This window comes from Pleurodeles waltl, chromosome 1_1, assembly GCF_031143425.1.
Source record: "Pleurodeles waltl isolate 20211129_DDA chromosome 1_1, aPleWal1.hap1.20221129, whole genome shotgun sequence".
Taxonomy (NCBI): Eukaryota; Metazoa; Chordata; class Amphibia; order Caudata; family Salamandridae; genus Pleurodeles; species Pleurodeles waltl.
Window position 1 is genome coordinate 837,250,840 of NC_090436.1, and position 20,154 is coordinate 837,270,993.

Below are 20,154 nucleotides of genomic sequence, written 5' to 3' on the forward strand. Positions count from 1 at the left end.
TTGGCTAATACCAATTTTCTAATACAGTCTGTTGTTCATGCTCCTATTCTAATGCTAGAAGCGGAAAAGATGTTTGACCTAGTCCAGTGAAGGGACTATTAATATCTTAATCAGATTTAATTTCCCTTATAAATAGTGGCCTTGCTTCGGAATTTAAATCGGATTGCAGAGGCAACCATTATGGTGAATGCACATGTAGCAGGGAAAGTCTCAATGTCACGCGGGACACGCCAGGGGTGCCCGTTGCCTCCGGTGCTATTCGCACTGTTTATAGACTCTCTAGTAGCGGCACTACTCAAAGATGGTCGAATCGTACTGCCTTTACAGGGTGCTCCCAAATTAAAGGTGTTTACAGATGACATGATCCTGTATCTTTTACCAGAGGGATCCAATATAAAGGGTGCCTTGGATAAGATGCAGGAATTTTCAGAGTTGGTGGGGTATCCGATAAATAGCAATCTGAAGCACTCCCATTCAATAGCTCTGAATCAGTATTGCCACAGGACTTGAGGGCACACTACCTGTTCCAGTGCCCCATTAGATACCTGGGTATCTAAGTAACGCATAATTATGATGAACTCTAAAATGATCAGTCTACCCTTAGTAGGGGTAGAAGTATACTGTGGTGTTGGCAAGTCTTCCCGCTCTCAATTATTGGTCAAACTTCTTTGATCAAGATGATGATTCTAACTCTCTTTCTTTTTGTATTCTCATTTGTAATTATAAAGGTTCCCCAAAATTATTTCAAGGAAGTCGATCAGATATTAGGTCAACGGTCAGGGAAAAAAACGCGTACTAAATTAGAGACACTGCAGGTGGGGATCGAAGACGGGGGCTTAGCATTGCCACATTTTTAAGAAATATTACCAAGCAGCTTTTTGAGATTGGATGATTAGAGCGGCTGCGTCCCATAATCTGGATACAAACTTCTACCTAAAAGAAATGTTGGTTGATGATGGCGTTGAACTATTCTTTTTCCTTAAAATTCCCAGACTGCCCAAAAGAACTAGGTATAAAACTCTCCAAACAGTGGCAGCTAGATTTCAACAACTTCATGAGGAGTACCAGCTCTCCCAGTTATATTCATTCCGACCACTCCAGAAATGTAAGACATGGGAACTGCAGTTGGAATTGAGTTATATGGAATGGGAGAAGCTAGGGTTCCCATTGCTAAACTATTTTATAACCACAGGGCAAGTAAAAACGTTGGAACAGCTTAGTGTAGACATCCCAGGGATTCCAAAATGACTCTATGTCTCATATCTACAAATTTACTATATCATCTGATCAATGTCGACTACGATCGGTTTGAGTTCCCACTCCAATATTCAAGCTTATTTGATGGGTCAGATAGGGGTAGGGACCTGGTACTGGACATTACAGCAACAACTTCAAGCAAAATTAATAACAGATTCTTCGAAGGCGATCAAATTAGAAATCGGAGGTAAAATTCATATGCGGGTATGGAACCAATATAATGTGTGGCCCCACAAAGCTATTAGGGGTGCAAAGTTTAGAATAATGACTTTCTTTATCAAATGGAGATTATATTATAAACCTGCTAGGGTGCAGAAAATGTTTCCATCAGCACCCGGGGCTTGCTACAGATGCCATTACAGTGAGGGAGACTGGCTACTTGTGGGCTTTATTTGTCCTGTCTTACGGGAATTCTGGGAGAAAATATTTGCTTGGCTAAATGCCCAAATGGGTATATGGATTAGGCTGGATCCCTTGGGGGCGCTGTTTGGCATTCCCAGTAACTCTGGGCTCCAAAGAAGAAAGTGTTTATAGGACATTGGTTGCAAAGTCGTTGATATTACAACAATGGAGAATGGCGGCACCCCCCACTTTTGAAAGATGGGAAAGCAAGATGACACAAGTCCAGACACAGGAAGAGAGATATGCAAGGAGGATGGGTGGAATGCGAAACTTTTCCAGAATATGGAGAAAAGAGCGTCACATCAAGAGCTCATACAACAAAGTGATCTAGGAAGCTAGAATAGGATTATTACATCAATTAATTAATTAATCATTACGTTTTGATGTTCACCTTTCACACCAGTGTGAAAAATCTTTATTTAGTTGAATAAATAAAAGTTTAAAAAAAAAAAGATTACAAACAGGAGGGTTCAGCAATGAACACTGCTTCTCTTTTTGGTCAACATGTTTTAGACACGAATATAGCACCTGGAGAGTCTTCCGCAGGACTATGGGGGTCATTATGACCCTGGCGGTCACTAGCCAAGGTCACGGTCAAACCGCTAACAACGCCAGGCTGCTGCCAGCCTGGCAGTCCCAGCAGTTGTAAACCACCATGGCAGCACTGCAAGCAGCGTTGCCCCGGGAATTACAAGTCCCCATCTGCCAGCCTCTCCATGGTGGTGAACACTGCCATGGAAAAGATGGCAGTATGTGGACCTCGGGGCCCCTCGGGCCCATGCACTGGCATGGTCAGTGCAGGGCCCCCCATGCACAGCCCCATCACGCATTCCACTGCCCAAATTACGGGCAGTTGATTGCGCGACGGGTGCTGCTGCACCCGCTGCACCGCCATAATGCTGCCGGCTCCATTAGGATCTGGCTGCAATGTTAAGACCCTGTTCCCCGCCGGCCCAGCGGGAAAGCCATAATAGGGTCGGCGAGGTTCAGGCCGCCCAGGCATGAGGAATGGCACAATGAGGGCCTATATGTCTTGGTTCTCACATCAGATTTTGTAAAAACAGTCCCTGGGTGATAAGACATGTTAAGCAAATGCATTTGTTATATTCCTTTGTTTTTTCATCAGATGGGACAAAAGCAGTAAAAACACCCCAACTTCATATAACAACCTGTACAGAAGTAGTGCACGTTTTCCTCCGTCAAATAATAGGTGCAGCTAAGGCAGCTGTAGTACGAACTTTCACCATCACAGAACACATGCAAATTAGTCAACAAGAGTGCGAACTTTGCTACCCCACTGAACGGGTACAGCTTGGCAGTAGTAAATCAACCTTCCCTCTCTCACAGAAGTTAGCAAGTGCAATATTGCATGGCCCACAGAACAGATTCAAGAGGACAGATTTGTGCAAGATTTCATTGTTCACAGGACATGTGCAGTAAAGGTACAGGTGTCAAGAAGGGTGCAGTCAGATTACTGAAGGGGATGCCTAATTCACTGAGAGGAATGTTTAGGTGATGAGAAAGTATATATGCAAGTTCGGACACCATTCTAACTTCGGTGATATTCCATGCCTGCATTATGCTAGTCGTGCTACTGTCACTTGGAGATCTGTCATTTGGTTTGATTTGTTTGTTTTCACATATTGAGAAGTAGCTGGTACTCAAAAGGGCATTGTTATTTGGAACAGCCCAGCTACAGACCAAGTAACAATGATCTCGATACGCACACAATGCTAACCTCTTTAGAAAGGGTTTGAATGCATGTGTAACAGGTGCTGTACAATCCCATCCTCTGTGCTGCATCAGTTTAAATGCTGAGGGTGTCAACCTGTTCTAAAAGGGTTTAAATGCATAGGCAACAGGCACTATGCAATCCTGTGATGCACCTTTTCAAAATGTTGAGGGATGGCAGTATGTACTTCATGCATGTACATATATAACAATTAAAGGATTCAACTGCCAATTAATTTTCAGGGCAGCTTTGAATGTATGATCCAGTTTCAGCTCTTTGATGCCCTCTTTGCCCAGGTCACTGCATAGACCCACTCCTTCAAATTCTAAATGTGTTTACATTTAAGGTTCAGGGAGAGTGATGTGTGGTTTCAATATTGTAGCACAGTTGCAGCTCACTAATATGACTGCAAATACTATCTGTGACACCCTCCTATTCTCATTAGTGAGGTCCTGTTTTGATCTAAAAGAAACCTTCTTTATGACTGGTGCATGCTACATACACACAACACTTCTCTGCAAAATGCCTGTAAAAACTCTGACACATCACCCACATTAAACATAAATTAAAGGAAAACGGGATTTAAAACAGTCTGCATAAGAACTATTCAAGATCATCAGGGTAAGATTCTTCAGAACAGAGCTGGCTCTACCCGGGTGGGGGTGGGGGTGGGGGGGCAGGAGAGAGGGGGTCTTGGTCAGAACCACTTTTGCCCATGCCTTAAAACGTCCCTGAACTAAGGAAGAAGACACTGGGATTGGTGAGAGCAATACCTGAGCCTGTGCGTCTCTTTATTAACTGTCTCCTTGCGTGCATGTCTGCATGTTTGCATGTGTCACGTGACACTACAGGTAACCTTCACCTCCTTGGCTGTGCTTCAGTTGAAGAATATGGGTTTTAGTGTGGCTTCAGTGTTGTGCATATCGATGGCCTACGTGACGGACAGAGTTCCTCTCGCTGCAGATATGGCGCGCAGTAAAGCAATAGGACTGAGAGATAGAAAGAATGCTTTTGCTTGTAAAACGCAACGCCAAATTAGTTTTCGTCAGTTCGTTCGTTTCTGTTTTCTTTAATTTTGAATGCGACAAGAATGTCCTGGGTAAGAGGTTTAGTAATTTAAAGTGATAGAAAATCCAGCATGCCTGGAAACAGAATCGGATGCAGTATTACACAGAGAGTATTTTTTTTTTTTTTTGCTTTATGGTTTGAAATAAAACAAACATTAAAAGGTGCATAAAACACTCAACACTTTGTTTCTGCTTTCGGTGAGGACACAACTTACTTATCTATATTTCCATTTTTGGTGGTGCCCTGTCACGAGTTGGTGGGTAGAAAGACATTCATATCCATGCGATGATTTTTGCCAGCTGTATTTTATCTACAATAGTTACTGACAATCATTCGTATTTTCTGTCTCCTTTCAGGATGGGAGCCTTTTATGCACCGGGGCTAATTGGACTGAATATACTGCGTTTGATAACATCAATGTACTTTCAGGTCTGGGCAGTAATGAGCAGCAATGTCCCTCATGAGCGTGTATTCAAAGCGTCGAAATCAAACAACTTCTATATGGGCCTGTTACTGCTTGTCCTCTTTATGAGCCTGCTGCCAGTCGCTTACACGATAATGTCACTGCCTCCTTCTTTTGACTGTGGACCTTTCAGGTACTGTGGTACAATATGTTTTTATGCCATTATTGACATTGGAGGGTTCAAATCAAAGGCTAACTGCATTTATGTTAAGATTAACTTCAGTGCTCCTTGGTAAATTTAGAAATTAGTAGGGATAAAATACTACCTTTTTTTAGACAAAGCAATTAAGCTTGAATGTTTTTAGGAATTTGAAAAATCGATCACATGGTGCATTGTATTGGTCATTTTTTTACATATAATCAGAGTTGTAATTTTGCAGTACTTTGTGGTGTAACAGCCATGCTTTCCATTCCCTGGAGTTTGGTGGTTCACCTTCTCCAAGAAAACTTTCAAAACTGGTGGCAACACAATGATTTTTCAGCACAGTTTCTTTAAATATTGACTGCAGAGACAAAAGGCCTATCATTTTCAAAACATATTCATCATCCTCTTCATGTCTTCTTTTTACTTGTTTTCATTTGTATACCCTCTCTCTTCCAGTAGGATTCTCAATTATGTGTTCATGTCTTAGAACCAACTTGGAATGGGTAGAAAGGAAAAATCATAACCTATACATATCTCCTTGCAATGGACGTACATAGCAGAGCTGGAATAATCATACAGGCACAGACAGCAATGTTACCGTTCAATTTACAGAGAACACACAGGATCGGAAATCAGAGAGGTTAATTCAGTCTTACAGATTCGGGCCTTAAACAGCAGTAGTCATAACCCTGTAAACGTTTTAACAGGATAGATAATGTGATGACTAGACACAACTGAAAAATAATAAAAGCTACAGCAAGCTACTCTGATATCAACCATCCAAGATCAGGCAGCCCGAAATCAGCATGTCCTCTCACTTAAATATCCACTTTATTTATTTTTTATAGGCATTACAGCATTTTGTGCCCAAGCAGAATTTTTATTTTTGGATGAATAAGCTGAATTGTAAGGGTGTGTGAAATTCATGCAATTTACTTTTGCTCAGTTACATGAAATTTTGGGAAAACAACGCAAACCAGTATTAGGAGATTTATTTTGGAATGCAATTGGGAAGCTAGGATTCATTCTGCGTTATAAAAAAATGCAAAAAACACTAGCAGTTTCTGCTGCCAACGGTGTGTAATTACACAATGTGAAATAATAATGTAATTCCATGTCACAAGCTGTTGGATCAGGCCCTTTCTACACTGTCACCTCAGATTTTTTCCTTCCTTTGCTGAACCCATTTTTGTTGACTTTTAGGATTCTGTGCACATTACTCCTGGTTACTAATGGTAGAGTACTTGTGCTCAACCTTCCAAACATGATACCATTAGCCTACACCTAATTGGTACTTTTAATTTACTCATAAGTCCCTAGTAAGGGGTACCACATCTCACCCAAACCTGTAAAATAAAAGCCAGAAGTGGGCTGCAGCACTCATCGTGCCAGACACTAAAGTACCACTGTAATACCTGTCTTGAATTAATTGGTGCTATTGTAAAGTGCCATTTTGACCTGGAAAAATAAACGTTTTGCCAGGACTAAACCTAGATTTTTAATAATTATAAGTCACCTGTGAGGTAGGCCCTTAAGGCTCAAAGGGCAGCATGCAAGGTACATACATAATATGACATTTGTGCTTAAGATTTACACGTCCTGGCAGTGAAAAACTCCTATAGTTCTTTTTTACTGTAGCAAGGCTATCTCTCTCATGCCAACATGAAGTTCTGATGGGGGCCTGCCCTTGTTGTCAAACAATGATAGCCTGTATCACCTGACAACGAAAAAAAGCACCAGGAGCAAACTGCTCGTTGTGCTGACAACTACCTTGTTACAGCACCCACCACCACAAATCTCCGTCTGAGATTCCTTGCATGGCATTGGACGTTGAGAAAGTAAAATCTTAACCAGAGATTAATCTAGTCCCTCTTTCTCACTTGCGCTTCATTGCAATTGGTCTGAACTTGTGAGTTAGACCTGGTCAGGCACAAACATATAAGAATGCATGGTGCTTTGTACTTTTTGGTGCTATTTTCACCCGAAACTTTAACAAAATCATAACTTTGGTCCACTGATCGGATTTTTGTCACTTCATTGTCATTTTATTTATTAACATGTAGTCTATTTTTCTAAATTGATATGAGATTTCTCTTGTTATTTTATTATCACTTTATTAGTTTTTGAGTGCTGCATATATACTTTATACATTGCCTTTAAGTTAAGCCTGACAGCTTTTGTGTCAGGCTACCAGAGGGTTAAGCACAGGTTTATTTAGTGACTTTTGTGGTTGTCCCTGACAAGTATTGTGTTTATTACTTGAGAAGGTTTAACTTCTCCACACTCTCAAATAATAACCACATTTCTTACACAAGCATAACACAAACATTTGTGAAATTACACAAGACTATGCCAGGGTAACAGAATCGATTGCCCAAGCAAACATTTATGCTTTTCAAGAAAAAAACATTTTTTTTTCAGGAAACAGAAAGCTTTTCATTTTTATATAATAACTGTTTGATCCCCTTACATTAATGTCATATTCATAAAGTACTCTAATAAACTGCTACCACACAAGGCCAGGTTTTGAGTGATGGGACATCATTGTGCTAGGAATAGCATTAATTAAGGTTTTCTTCACATATGTGCATATAGTATTGCCCCTCAATACTATGCTAAATTCTGAAGTAATACACTATGTTAAAATCTGTTCTTCAAAATTTTATATAAAAGGTTTGGCTTTCAAGACTACTGGGAGCAATTCATAAAACCATTTATAAGTATGTGAAGTAGAACTACAGGGGTGCGCATGAATATCTTTTTGAAGTGTCCCTAAATGTTCAATTTCCTATTAGTAAAGGTGCAAAGATGGCACACACCTTTCTATCAGAGCTTATTTAATATGAATATTCCCTGAATATTCCCAGTTCAAACGTTTTGTGGACAATTCACAAAGGTGTTCAAGGGTATATCAAAGAATACTACAAAGGCAGCACTTCCATACTCATAAATGCCTTTGTAATTTGGCTTCAATATTTGCAAAGTTATGCTGAAAAATGAACTGTATGTCACTATTTAAGAAATTATTCTTGGCAAGAGATCTCATCCAACGTCTATGTAGAGGGTCAGGCTTGCTAGCTCCATGCAGTGTCATGCTGATATGAAAATCTTTTCTGGGACTGCTTTTAAACTTTGAGCCAACCCTCTTACGTCACTCAAAAGGAGACCTGCATTGCAGAGCTATGTTGTTAGATCTCAAGGATGGGCATTCTGTGTGTGAGAAAATACGAAATCAATGTATCTTTGTCCGCCTCAAAACGGATACTCATATACCTCTATAACTTTAAGATCAATTCTGTTCTTAGCTTCATTAAAACTTCATAATAGGCTTCTCACCTATGCCTATTTGCCCTTTGTGTAGTATTGTCATGATACTTGTGTTTTGTTTCTAGTGGAAAAAACAAAATGTATGATATAATTCAAGAGACAATGGAATCAGATTTCCCAGCATTCGTTGTACAGATCTTCGGTTATGTGGCAAATCCAGGACTGATCATACCTGCCGTTCTTCTTATGATGTAAGTTATTCATGTTTAAATTGATGATTTAAAATGTATTCTTTCAGGCAGGGCCAGCTTTATGGCAGCGCGACCAATGTGACCACACAGGACGCTGACATGGTGGGGAGGTACTAACATTAGGTGAGGGGCGCTGTGTTTAGCAATAACTTGCGATTTAAAAACGCCTGCTGCAGAGTTCCTTGCTGCCCTGCTTTCAGGCAGCAATAAACATATCAAGATAACTCTTGTTATTAATGATCATGCTAGACAGAGATCAAAGTTTTGTCTAGTGGCAGCTTTGACTCTCCATAAAGCAGCGCAGACGGTTAATATGCCTTCTGTAAAGAATAGATCTGTATTTTATGTGGATAGTTGAGTGGATTAGTAGAGTCACCCTTTACGAACACTTTAAAACAAATGAAATGTATGTGAGAGAAGGGCTATGGAGACATGAGGGGCACTTTTGCTGGATGGTAGTGAGGGAATCAGAAGAGGAAGTCATAGGGAGCCAGAAAAGACTGTCGCACCAGGCGCCACCAGAGCTAAAGCTTGCCCTGCTTGCAGGGATCTATTTGATAACAAAGCATGGTAATAAAAGACAGTTTTATGTATAGAACATTTGGTTGCAATGGAAGTGGTCTTTCCACTGTTAACCCCATAGCTGCTGGGCCTTCCCACATGCCTCCCAGTGTTGAGTCCTTTTTTTGGATATTTGGGATAGTTCGCACTTAGGCCTTCATAACATTTTGTTCACATAAGCTATCCATGCCAAATTTGTGTCCTTTTTTTCCAACTTATTCCTGCAAAGTCATATTTTCAAACGTATTATACTGTTATGTCTGCTGGACTCTTCTGGTTGCGAGGATGTATAGGGCTTGTAGGTTCATCAAGAAACCTAGGTACCCAGAGCTAATAAAGAGCTGCACCTTGCACTGGGTTTTCATTGTATACCGGGTGTACAGCAATTCATTTGGTGAAATATAAAGAGTGAAAAATAGGTATCAAGGAAACAATTGTATTTCCAAAATGAGCACAAGATAAGGTGTTGAGAAGCATTGGTCATTTGCACATCTCTGAATTCCGGAGTGCCCATACTAGCATTTGAATTACAGAGAATTTCTCAAATGGATGTCTTTTTTACACTGTCTTACATTTGGAAGGAAAAAATGTAGAGAAAGACAAGGGGCACAAACACTTTTCTACTATTATGTGTTCCCTCAAGGCTCCTGATTAAAATGGTATCTCACTTGAGTGGGTAGGCCTAATGCCTGCAGTAAGAAATGCAACATAGACACATCACATTTTTACATTGAAATTTTGTGTTTTTTGGAAAGTGTCTAGCTGTGGATTTTGGCCTCTAGATTATCCGGCACCTAGGGAAACCTACCAAACCTGTGCATGTTTGAAAGCTAGGCACCTAGGGAAATTCAGGATGGGATGACTTGTGGTGCTCTCACCAGGTCCTGTTTCCCATAATCCTTTGCAAACCTCCAAATTTGGCAAATAAAAAAACACTTTTCCCTTTGATTTCGGTGCTGCAAAGTTCTGGAATCTGAGAGGAGCTGCAAACTTCCTTCCACCCAGCATTCTCCCAAGTTTCCCAATAAAAATGGTACCTCACTTGTGTGGGTAAGCCTAGTGCCTGTGACAGGAAATGCCCCAAAACACAATGTGGAAACAACACATTTTTCCAATGAAAACAGACGTGTTTTTTGCAAAGTGCCTGCATTAGAGCATGGCCTCTATTTGTGCGTCAGCGCAGAGGGAAGAAGATAGAAATGCACTGTATCTTGCAGATACAGTGCATTTTATGCCCTTTGCCGGTGGCACAGGGCAGTGCAGCAAGGCACTAGCTGTGCTTCCCTGCATCCTGGGGCTTGTAAATGTGGCCCTAAGTGTTGCTAACCAAGGTCCATGATGGTTTCAGTGAAAATGTTTAAGTTTGAAAGCAGTTCAAGTACATATTTCTGGTGAAAGGCATTTAACACACAAAGTAACTATTGTCACTCTGACTTGATATTTGTACTCTGTTTTCATGCCGCTAGTGTGACCCAATAATTGTCAACTTAGTAAATATTGTGGCAAAGTCACTGACTTTTGACTGACAACTGAGAGCTTTTGAAAACAACTGGGATTGTTATTATCATTGTTAGTAGTAGTAATGGCAGCAGTTATAGTAGTATGGAATAAGAAGTATAACATGAACAGTCTAGAAATAATATATCACTTTATGTCAGTGGCTTCTCTCAGACGAGATCTCTAAATAACAAGTGTTGATTGCAATCCAATTTGGGCGTAGAGGCACCTCCACAGAATCTTATTGTCTTTTCTCTATGACCGCTTCTTAAAGGGTGAAGTCTGGTTGTTTTTCCATCCAGTACTTTAAAAAAAATCACCTTACCTCCAAAACGCAAACAACCCCACTGTACCGTACTATGGGATTCTCTGAGTTTTTTTTTAGTTTGATCACTAAGCAGTCCTTAGTGGTATGCTTTGTGTTGTCTGAGGTAGTGTCCTAAGTACAAACTTTGCAAGCTGAATTATTGTAACTCTCTCTGCAATGAGATAAGGCTTGCTGTGGGGTTCTTATGAGGGTCTCCTGCTGAGACACATTAAGGTGCCAAGTTTATTCATGAACTGTAGATTCACTAGGGCATGAAGGCCTGTCTTCTTACAGCCCTTTAGCATGCCACATGCTACAGAACGGGAACACATCTATCTTAGCTCTCAGGCCACCCATCAAATTGCTATTATGTGACTCTATTGCAAAATACTTCATGAATCACTTATGACAGGTTCATAATAGAGAGACTTGTTTTGAAAACTTTGTCCATTTTTTACCTCTTTTCTATACCTATCTTTCTCCATTTCCAGTCTATCCCATTATCTCCTATCCCACAGCTGTCTGCCTCTTCAACAGTACTCTTCTACTGCCTTCCTGCTTCTCTCACCATGTCTCCATTAACAACAAGGCTTCTCCATTGCCAACATTCTGCCATCCAACGTTTCCACTCTCCTGCTATTTCTGTCATATTTGTGCTCCATTGTTAGCAATAAATGTCCTTCTCCAATTATTCCATTCATCTCTTTGCCTACTTTCCACCATGTGAACTTTCCTGTCTAATTCACATCCCCTTCTTATCCTTCCATTTTCTTACCAGATCCCTTTATTACGCTTCTCAAATCCTGCTCCAACTACTCATATGCCGAGTTTGATGACACGGCTACTACAATTTGCAAATAATTACGGGAGAATCTTTGAACGTTGTTTTCGCTGATACATTCTAGCCTATTCTCTATTCGCTATATTTCCCAAACCTCTTGGGGACCTTCTTGCTTAGTCATATTACACCATTAAAACATGGATGATACACTTTGAGGACTTCTCTCCAGAGATTATTGCTTACTTAGCCAAAGCCGTAATTTTCATTTGTGATCCTATAGCTCTTCATTTTTAAAATTCAATCTGCTCAACTGAGCCTCTGCTCATTTCCCCCAAACCTTCTCTCCCATTTCCATTGGAACCTAGCACGACTTAAGAAGTGGTCTAATTCTTGGTTCTAGCCAGACTTAACTACAGAAACTCCATTCTCGCAGGGATTCCTAAATTCTTCTACAATCTCTAAAAACACTCTATGTGCTGCATCCTTCCTAGACCTTAAGGGGAAACTATCCTACCATTTCGCCCCAGTGCTCATTCCTCTGTAGCACCATTCCACAAGAGCTGATGCCTTTTTAATGGCTTGATTAAAACAGAAATCCTTACTTCCCAAATCTTCATGTCATCTGGCTCAGAAATGAAAAATTCAGGTGGCCACTCACACTAGGTAGCTTGGAAGATATACATCCTAGCAAGGCCGGACTGTTCCTATTGTGCGTTTCCCCGGGAGGCTGGAAGGGTCAGGGGCCGCTTTTGATATTGGGAGGCCACTTTTGCAGCAGTGCAGCAGTTTTAAAAGCACTGCAGAGTTCCTTGTGTATCCAACAGTTTTCAGGCAACAATAAAAGTGCAGAGATAACTCTTGTGATTAATGTACCTGCTGTAGAGAGACTGGAGTTTTGTTAAGTGGATTTTTTGAGCGCAGAGGTCTAATATACCTGTTGCAAAAAGTGTGTACTATGCAGATCACAGAGCAGTCATGGAGATCCTTTTGTTACTGCACAGTTCATAAATTAGTCGTAATCTAGTTCGAAAGTTATGTTTTTTTCTCAGTCTTTCATTGTCCTAATTTTGGTAGAAAGGGTTTGTTTGGGTAGAAATACATTCTTATTAGGAAAGTCAAAATTAACCACTGTGTTAAGTTCTGAATCCTGAGTCGGTGCTTCCTCAGACCAAGCAGTCTTAGAAAATGCCTACCATTATGGATGACATATGAATCCTACACCTTGTAGACCTCCTTGTCATATGCAACATTTTGTACATACTGATTTAAACAGGTATGACTCATTGTCTCTGCATGTTGTGATGTAAAGTGCTCCAACACCCAACACTGGTAAGAGAGGCACTATAAAACAAATGAAATACAAGCAAGAGAAGGGCTATGGCGAGATGAGAGGCACTGTTGGAGGGTGATAGTGAGGGAATCACTGAAGAGCCCCAATAAAGATTGCTGTATCCTGGTGCACGGTAAAGTCATCATTTACTGTGCTTTAAAAACTAATACAATTGAATATATAATGAAGCATGTGTTGTAGAATGCACATATTTCTCAAATTTTCTTGAGTTAGAGAATCTACTTCCAACCCCCCTTAGAGGTCAGGCTCGCTCACAGCTCTCGCTTGATATGCACCATAAGGGGGCTGGTCTGAAAAAATTTGCCAGGGCTGCTTTGGGTTCCTCGTCCTGCCCTGCATCCTAGTTATGAACAGAAATGTCTCCTGAATCATTCTTTTGCTGCACACCCAGCATCTAGAACTCATTGCCATTCCCCACCTCGTTCTTATTTTCTGGAGTGAAATGAAACAAATGCTGATCAATCAGCACCACCCTTTCTCTCACCAAAATACACTCACAATCAGATCCTGTTATGGGAAGTGCGACTTCTGCACAACTGCTTTGGGTTTTGCTACAGTTCAAAATGTACCATTCCATTCAAGCCATTCTAACACACTAAAGCAGAATTTCCCCGGCCAGTGAATCTTCCAAGTCAGTGTATGAGTGACTAGTATAAGGCTGGCATGATTCTCAGAGCAATAGTTTAGAGAAAATCTGTCAAAAAGTTCACTTTCACCTAACTCGAGTATCTGTGGTCGAGGTGCGATGGGCCCTTTGCCTGGGAAGTTCTACACTTTATTTTAATAAATTGAGATTGTGAGTAGGGATTAACCCTTGACAGAGGTAAAATACATTCTTTGCTCTTCATGCATACCGAAAACCAAGTATCTCAAAACAAGAACTGTGTAGGAGATTCCTTCATTGACAGGTAGTAATACAGGGATTGTATTTAGATCAAAAGAAGTATACAATTTGTGAAAACATCTATTTCTTTTTCACCTGGTTCATTTTTTAATTTGAATGGGCTGCGAGTAAGATGCACCAATAAAGACAAAATTCAGTAATATTCATTTGGCTTTTGTTTAACAGCATATCCTTTACAAATCGTTCAAAGTTTGTTCAACGTGTGTTTAACTTTTTTATTTTGCAGTCTTGCAATTTATTACCTGAATGCAGTTTCAAAGGCATACCAGAATTCCAACGCAGAGCTGAAGAAGAAAATGCAGATGGTAATTACATGCACTACTTACTCATAGCAGACTTTCTAAATATTGAGAATAAATTCGATAGTCCAGGTCTGCAAAATGCCTTTGATCTATACCTACACTGGGGCGAATGTTGCGCTTTGTTTGTGTTTACTGATGAATGTAATTTATATAGATACATCGTTCTCTCTGATTGGTCAGCTACAATATCACTTCCCATGTGGAGTTAAAGTTCAGTTGCTTGCTGAAGTATCAGTCAAAGCATTTGAATAGATGGTGGACAGCAAGGTAGGTTAATGCTGCAGAAGGCAAACTGATTCCTACTTGGGGCACTAAAGCACCCTAAAAGCAGCAAAATACTCTTCATAAAAGCAGAAATGCCATTTACTCTGCAGACCTCATTTACATTTTCACCATTACTTAGGTGCCGAAGGTCGGGAGGGGGTCTATGCCTAAGGAATAATCATCCTCGTCAAGCCCTCGGTTTTCGTGCTCACACTTCCCTTCCCCCATTTGTAGTGCTACAGCATAAATGTAGCTCTCGGCGCTTCATGTTAAAACCCTGGAGTTCCCGGTGCCGCACGTCCACCAGGTAAAAGCTGCCTCATCACACTCCATCTTTTCCCAACTCGTAGCAGGTGGAATGGTGTCTGTGAGGTCAACCCACCCCCTCTATGGCAAGCTGGGAGAGGGTGGGATTGGAAATAGAGATTGATGATCCCGCGTAAACTGAGCGAGAGTATGGGCGGTGAACACAGCAATAGAGCAGGACCAGAAGGAAGGCTCAGGAACAGGTTTGGTGGCATGAACAAAGAAGAACGTGCGAAAGGATGGAGGAAGGAACCCGACACTGAACCAGCAACAAGCTGCAGGGTTAAATAAGCTGAAGCCTATGTTTTCTTAATTCACTTGTTTTGGGGGGGAGGGGAGGTGATGTTGAGGCCTGGGAGCATTTGGGCCTAATGCATACATTAACCGACATGAAGCATTAACAAAAATATGCCTGGCCACAGGACCTGTGCAATAAACTGCCCAGTTGCACTGATTGCCCAGTCTCACAGTCACAAACTTCAGGCACGGGAAAGATCTCCTAAAAGTCAAATTACATCGTTGATCACATCACTGATTATATCCACTGAGTTCACTTTACGCTTCTGATAATGAAGAATAGGTAGGGAGCTGCATGTACACTGAATTTGCTGTAGCTTTATTTTACTGCTCATTTATCTAATACATTGGAAGCACATTACCTGAGTACTGAGCGTTGCATGTTTTGAGTGGATTATAGACTCTATCTGAACACCTGCAGTCATGTCAAAGGCTGTCCGTGGTAACAGCTTTGCAACGGTACAAAGTATGTCAATCTGTAAGCTCTTCATGATCAGTAGTGTCTAGGGTGACCACCTGGCATTGAGGCAAATTCTGGACAGGGCTGTAAAAAATTCAGGACAAAGGGTCAAAATTCAGGACAAAAATTCAAGAACAAACGTCAGTTTTACAGACACACGCAAGAGAGGCCATGCCTCACTATGTTTTCAGTGCATTTATTTACTCTTTTTTAACAGCACTATTTATTCAATGTGGTCTTTTTGTGATTGCCTCCTGGTATGCTACATTCAGGTGTCACATTACTTCCTTGTTCAGTAGTAAATTAATGCCCCTCAGTACTGCGGCAAGGCCATCACCCCTACCCAAATCTACCCGCTCTTTCCTGAAGAGAAAGTAACAGCAACATTTTGATTATGTTTCTGAACATTTTAAAACCCCTGGCAAACAGTTTGGGAAACATTAAGATAATTAACCTTATGCTAGTTTAAACAAATTGAACAAAAACATCTGGCTTACCCCAACCGCCCATGGACTTTCAACTGATATGTTTTTTTAAAGAGGCAGGGCAGATGGTGTGGGCGACAGTCTCACACCTAATGTCAGGATGTGATGTACCCAAAACTTGTCTGTAGTCTCACTGCACTAGAGTGTATGTCTGGGACTCTACATTTATCTCAGAAATGGGAGCCCGGACTACCAATCAAAGATAATAAAAGAGGAGGATGAAATCGAGAGCAAATGGGAGATCCGCGGCAAGTAATTCAAAGGGTTGTTGCTAAAAACTGGATAAATAAAGAAGAGAAGAACAAGGTGGGACAATTTCTAAAGTCAGACAAGATGGGTCCACCAAGACCATTCAAAGGTATTGGGCACCTGGGGAGTTGTCGCTGCACACAAGAGCAAAACAGAAGGGGCACTGTCAAGTGGTTGAACAAGCAACACCCATCCACCTTGGCAAACTCTTCTGGTGCAATGGTCCGCTGTTAGTGCTTTTGAAGGGTGAGCAGGGGGCAGACCCCTTGCAGGGTTGTGCAAGGCAATTGCCCGCTTTGTCCATGTCTTTATATGGTTTTGCAATTGAGCAAAAGCCAAACTAGAGATCTGGGTTATCCCTAAGTGTCAAGTACACATAGAATCTTCAAAATATTTGGGATGTAAATTGCACAAACAAAATTTACAAATTTTAAAATGTAATTAGTGTTTCTTTAACATATAGCACTGTTTTTGCCTTTATATACAATTAGATCTCAGATTGAACTGGGAACCAGTTACCTTTTTATACCTAATGATTAATATCTACCATTCTTACACTGATTCCCAGGATGAAAATCTCGGCAGAGCGAACGGTCCCTCCAAGCCCAGTTTGCTTTTTGGTCTTCTCTTCTGCTTTCTGTAGAGGCCATGTGGCACTAGTGAAGATGGTGTGCTACCTCAATTATAGTATTATTTTGCAAACCTTCCCCTGCTAGTCCTTCATTCCTTCTTCAGACAGGCCACACAGCTGATTTGGTCACTGCAGCACCATCGGGAGCTCTTTCCACTCTAAAGCTAATTGTGACTGGGGGTGGATTAGGTCTTCTGGACTTAGAATGCAATTATTCAGCTGCACAGGTCCAATGGGTGGCTCGCTGGCTTTCTGCCCACCTCCCTGCATGAGATGGGGTTTACCAGTAAAGACTTTTAAGAAAGGCTTAATGCACTGCTCATTGTTTCCTTCTGACCATTCTACGGATCACCATTCGAGGTTATCATGCACGGCTTTCTCTTGCCTTGCCAGAGCCTGTAAACTCACTGACATGAAGAAACCCTATGCTCCTGCACTACCTTTGCTAAGCATTCCCACTCGCACAGGATGGCTATGCTCAGAGCAACTCCATCAGTGGCATGTTGCAGGTGTCTTAAAATTGGGGACTTTGTTTCTGAACAGTGAGCTACTAAATTTCCAAACCCTTGTGGCAGACTACCATCTTCACCCCGGTCAATTCCTTACTTACAACCACCTTAAATAATCATTAAATGCCCTATTTCATGTCTGCCACCTATTACTAACCCTACAAGAGGTGTGCCAGAATCTCTGTACCATAAGAAATGGTGGCAAACTGATAGAATGGGTGTACAGACCTATCCTGCAATATGGAAACCACTCCAGGTCTTCTCGTCATACTACCTGGGTGATTGATGTGGCCAAACGTCTGCAAGATATGGACTAAAATACTGGACTTTCCCCACAAAGTATCCCACAGCTGTCACTTTAAGTAAATTCATAGTGCTTCCTTGTGAATGCACTCTGCCCGTTGCTTGCCATTGGCATTGTGGTTTGTAACTCACAATTTGTTGCTTTCAATTTGCTGGCTTTCTTTGTTTTAGGCTATGCAGCTTGAATTCGTTCCTTTCCTTGCCAAAACCTTATTTACAGTATCCTGCCGAGTGCTCCCTTTCTGTGAACAGGTCTGTAAATCTTGTTCTTATCTTATCATATTTGCTGCGCATTCAAAGAACAAAGTCAAATGTCTGGCTCTGTCTTCAGTGGGAACTTAGTGTTTACTTTTCTTTCTCTGACTTCAAAGTGAGAGGATTTATGAGACAATCTTGCTGGATACTGAGGTTGGGAGAGAGTTTTTTCTATCACATGACAACATTTAAATAAACTTCAGAATATATCAGAATTAGAAGTACAAATCAAGCACATTTTTGTTAATTCTGAACTGTGCTGGAAACAAATACCTTTACATGATTAAAACAAATCATTGCATTAGGTGATGCAATATCCACACATCATCGTCTGTGCACAGTATAGTTTGATTTGAAAAACTGTATATCTGTGCAAATGTAATGGTCATTTCAATCAAAAATGTGTTGTCTGTAATGGCAGTGTGCTAGCATACCATCCATACTGCACTCCACTCTCTCTGCACCACTGCACGCCACTGCACCCTACTCTGTATCACTCTACTTTACTCCACTCCATGCCACTGCACTCTTCTCCATTCGGAACCACTCCACATTATGCCACTGCACTTTATGCTACTTCACACTATGCCTCTCTACTCTACTCTGTACCACTCTATTCTATGCCACTGCACTTTACGCCTCTTTATACCACTGTGCTCTGCTCGTCTGCACGCCATACCACTCCAGTCTAGGCAACACCAATCTAATCTGCACAACTCCACTCTCTGCCACTCTGCAACACTGTACTGTACGCCACTGCACTCTAAGCTAATACACTCTATGCTAATGCACTTTACTCTGTAACACTCAACTCTATGCCCCTGCACCCTACATCAATACACTGTACATCACTATAATCTACTCTGCACCTCTGCACTCTATGCCACAGCACTCTACACTACTTTACTCAATGCCATCACAATCTATGCCACTTTATGCAACTCCACTCTACCCTGCACCTCTCCACTCTAAGCCACCTCACTCTACTGTGAAATAATCTACTTTATGACACTGCATTCTGTGCTACTGCATTCTATGCCACTGTACTCTATACCACTCTGACCACTGCACTCTAGTTCAATGAACTCTACACCACTGCAAGCTGACACTCTGCAACACTGCACTGGCCGCCACTGACCCTACACCACTCTGCTCTGTACTACTGCACTCTGCACCAATATACTCTATTCCACTGCATTCTATGCCACTCTACTCTGCCCAGTGCCACTCTATGCAACTGCACTCTACACCAGTGCACTCTAAGCAACTGCACTGTATGCCACTGCCTTTTACTCTGCACCACTGTACTCTATGCTACGGTTCTCTGTACCACTGTACACCACTGCACTGACACTCTACTCTGCAACTCTGCACTCTACACCACTCTACTCTATGCCACTGCACTCTAGGCACTATACTCTACTCTACACCACTCTACAATTATCCACTCTGAACCACTCTACATCACTGCACTCTATGCCACATGAGTCTACTCTGCACTCTGACACTGCACCACTCTGCATTACTGCACTCTCTGCTACTCTATTGTATGCCACACTACTCCACTGCACTCTATGTAACTCTACCCTATGCCACTCTATGCCACTGCACTCTGCACCAATGCACTCTAAACAATAGCACTGTACGCCAGTGCCCTCTACTCTGTACCACTGTACTAGACGCGACTGCTCTCTGTGCCACTCTACTCCCCTCTACATCACTGCACTGACACTCTACTCTGCAGCGTTGCACTCTCCACCACTGTACTATACACTAATGAACTATGTACTACTGGATTCTATGCCACTACACTCTATGCCACTCTACTCTGCATCACACCAGTCTACAGCACTTTGCTCTACTCTGCACCACTCTACACGATGCCACTGCACTCCCTGCAATGTGAGTCTACTCTGCAATCTATGCCACTGCACCACTCTACACTACTGCTCTCTGCTACTCCATTGTATGCACTCTACTCCACTGCACTCTATGCCACTCTACTCTGTCCCACGCCACTCCATGCCACTGCACTCTAAACCACTGCACTCTATGCTAACGCACTCTAAACAACTGCACTGTATCCCACTGCACTGTACTTTGCACC

The 20,154-nt window shown here is 41.6% G+C and overlaps 1 protein-coding gene across 1 annotated transcript in view; it reads left to right on the forward strand.

Annotated features, from left to right (window-relative positions):
* LOC138301836 (transmembrane channel-like protein 2-A) overlaps nt 1–20,154 on the forward strand; it is a 536,847-nt gene that overhangs the window by 497,319 nt on the left and 19,374 nt on the right. Inside the window, exons 17-19 of the mRNA XM_069242355.1 lie at nt 4,816–5,055; nt 8,460–8,585; nt 14,213–14,291. Of these exons, the coding sequence (XP_069098456.1) occupies nt 4,816–5,055; nt 8,460–8,585; nt 14,213–14,291 (445 nt within the window). The remainder of the gene's footprint in view (nt 1–4,815; nt 5,056–8,459; nt 8,586–14,212; nt 14,292–20,154) is intronic.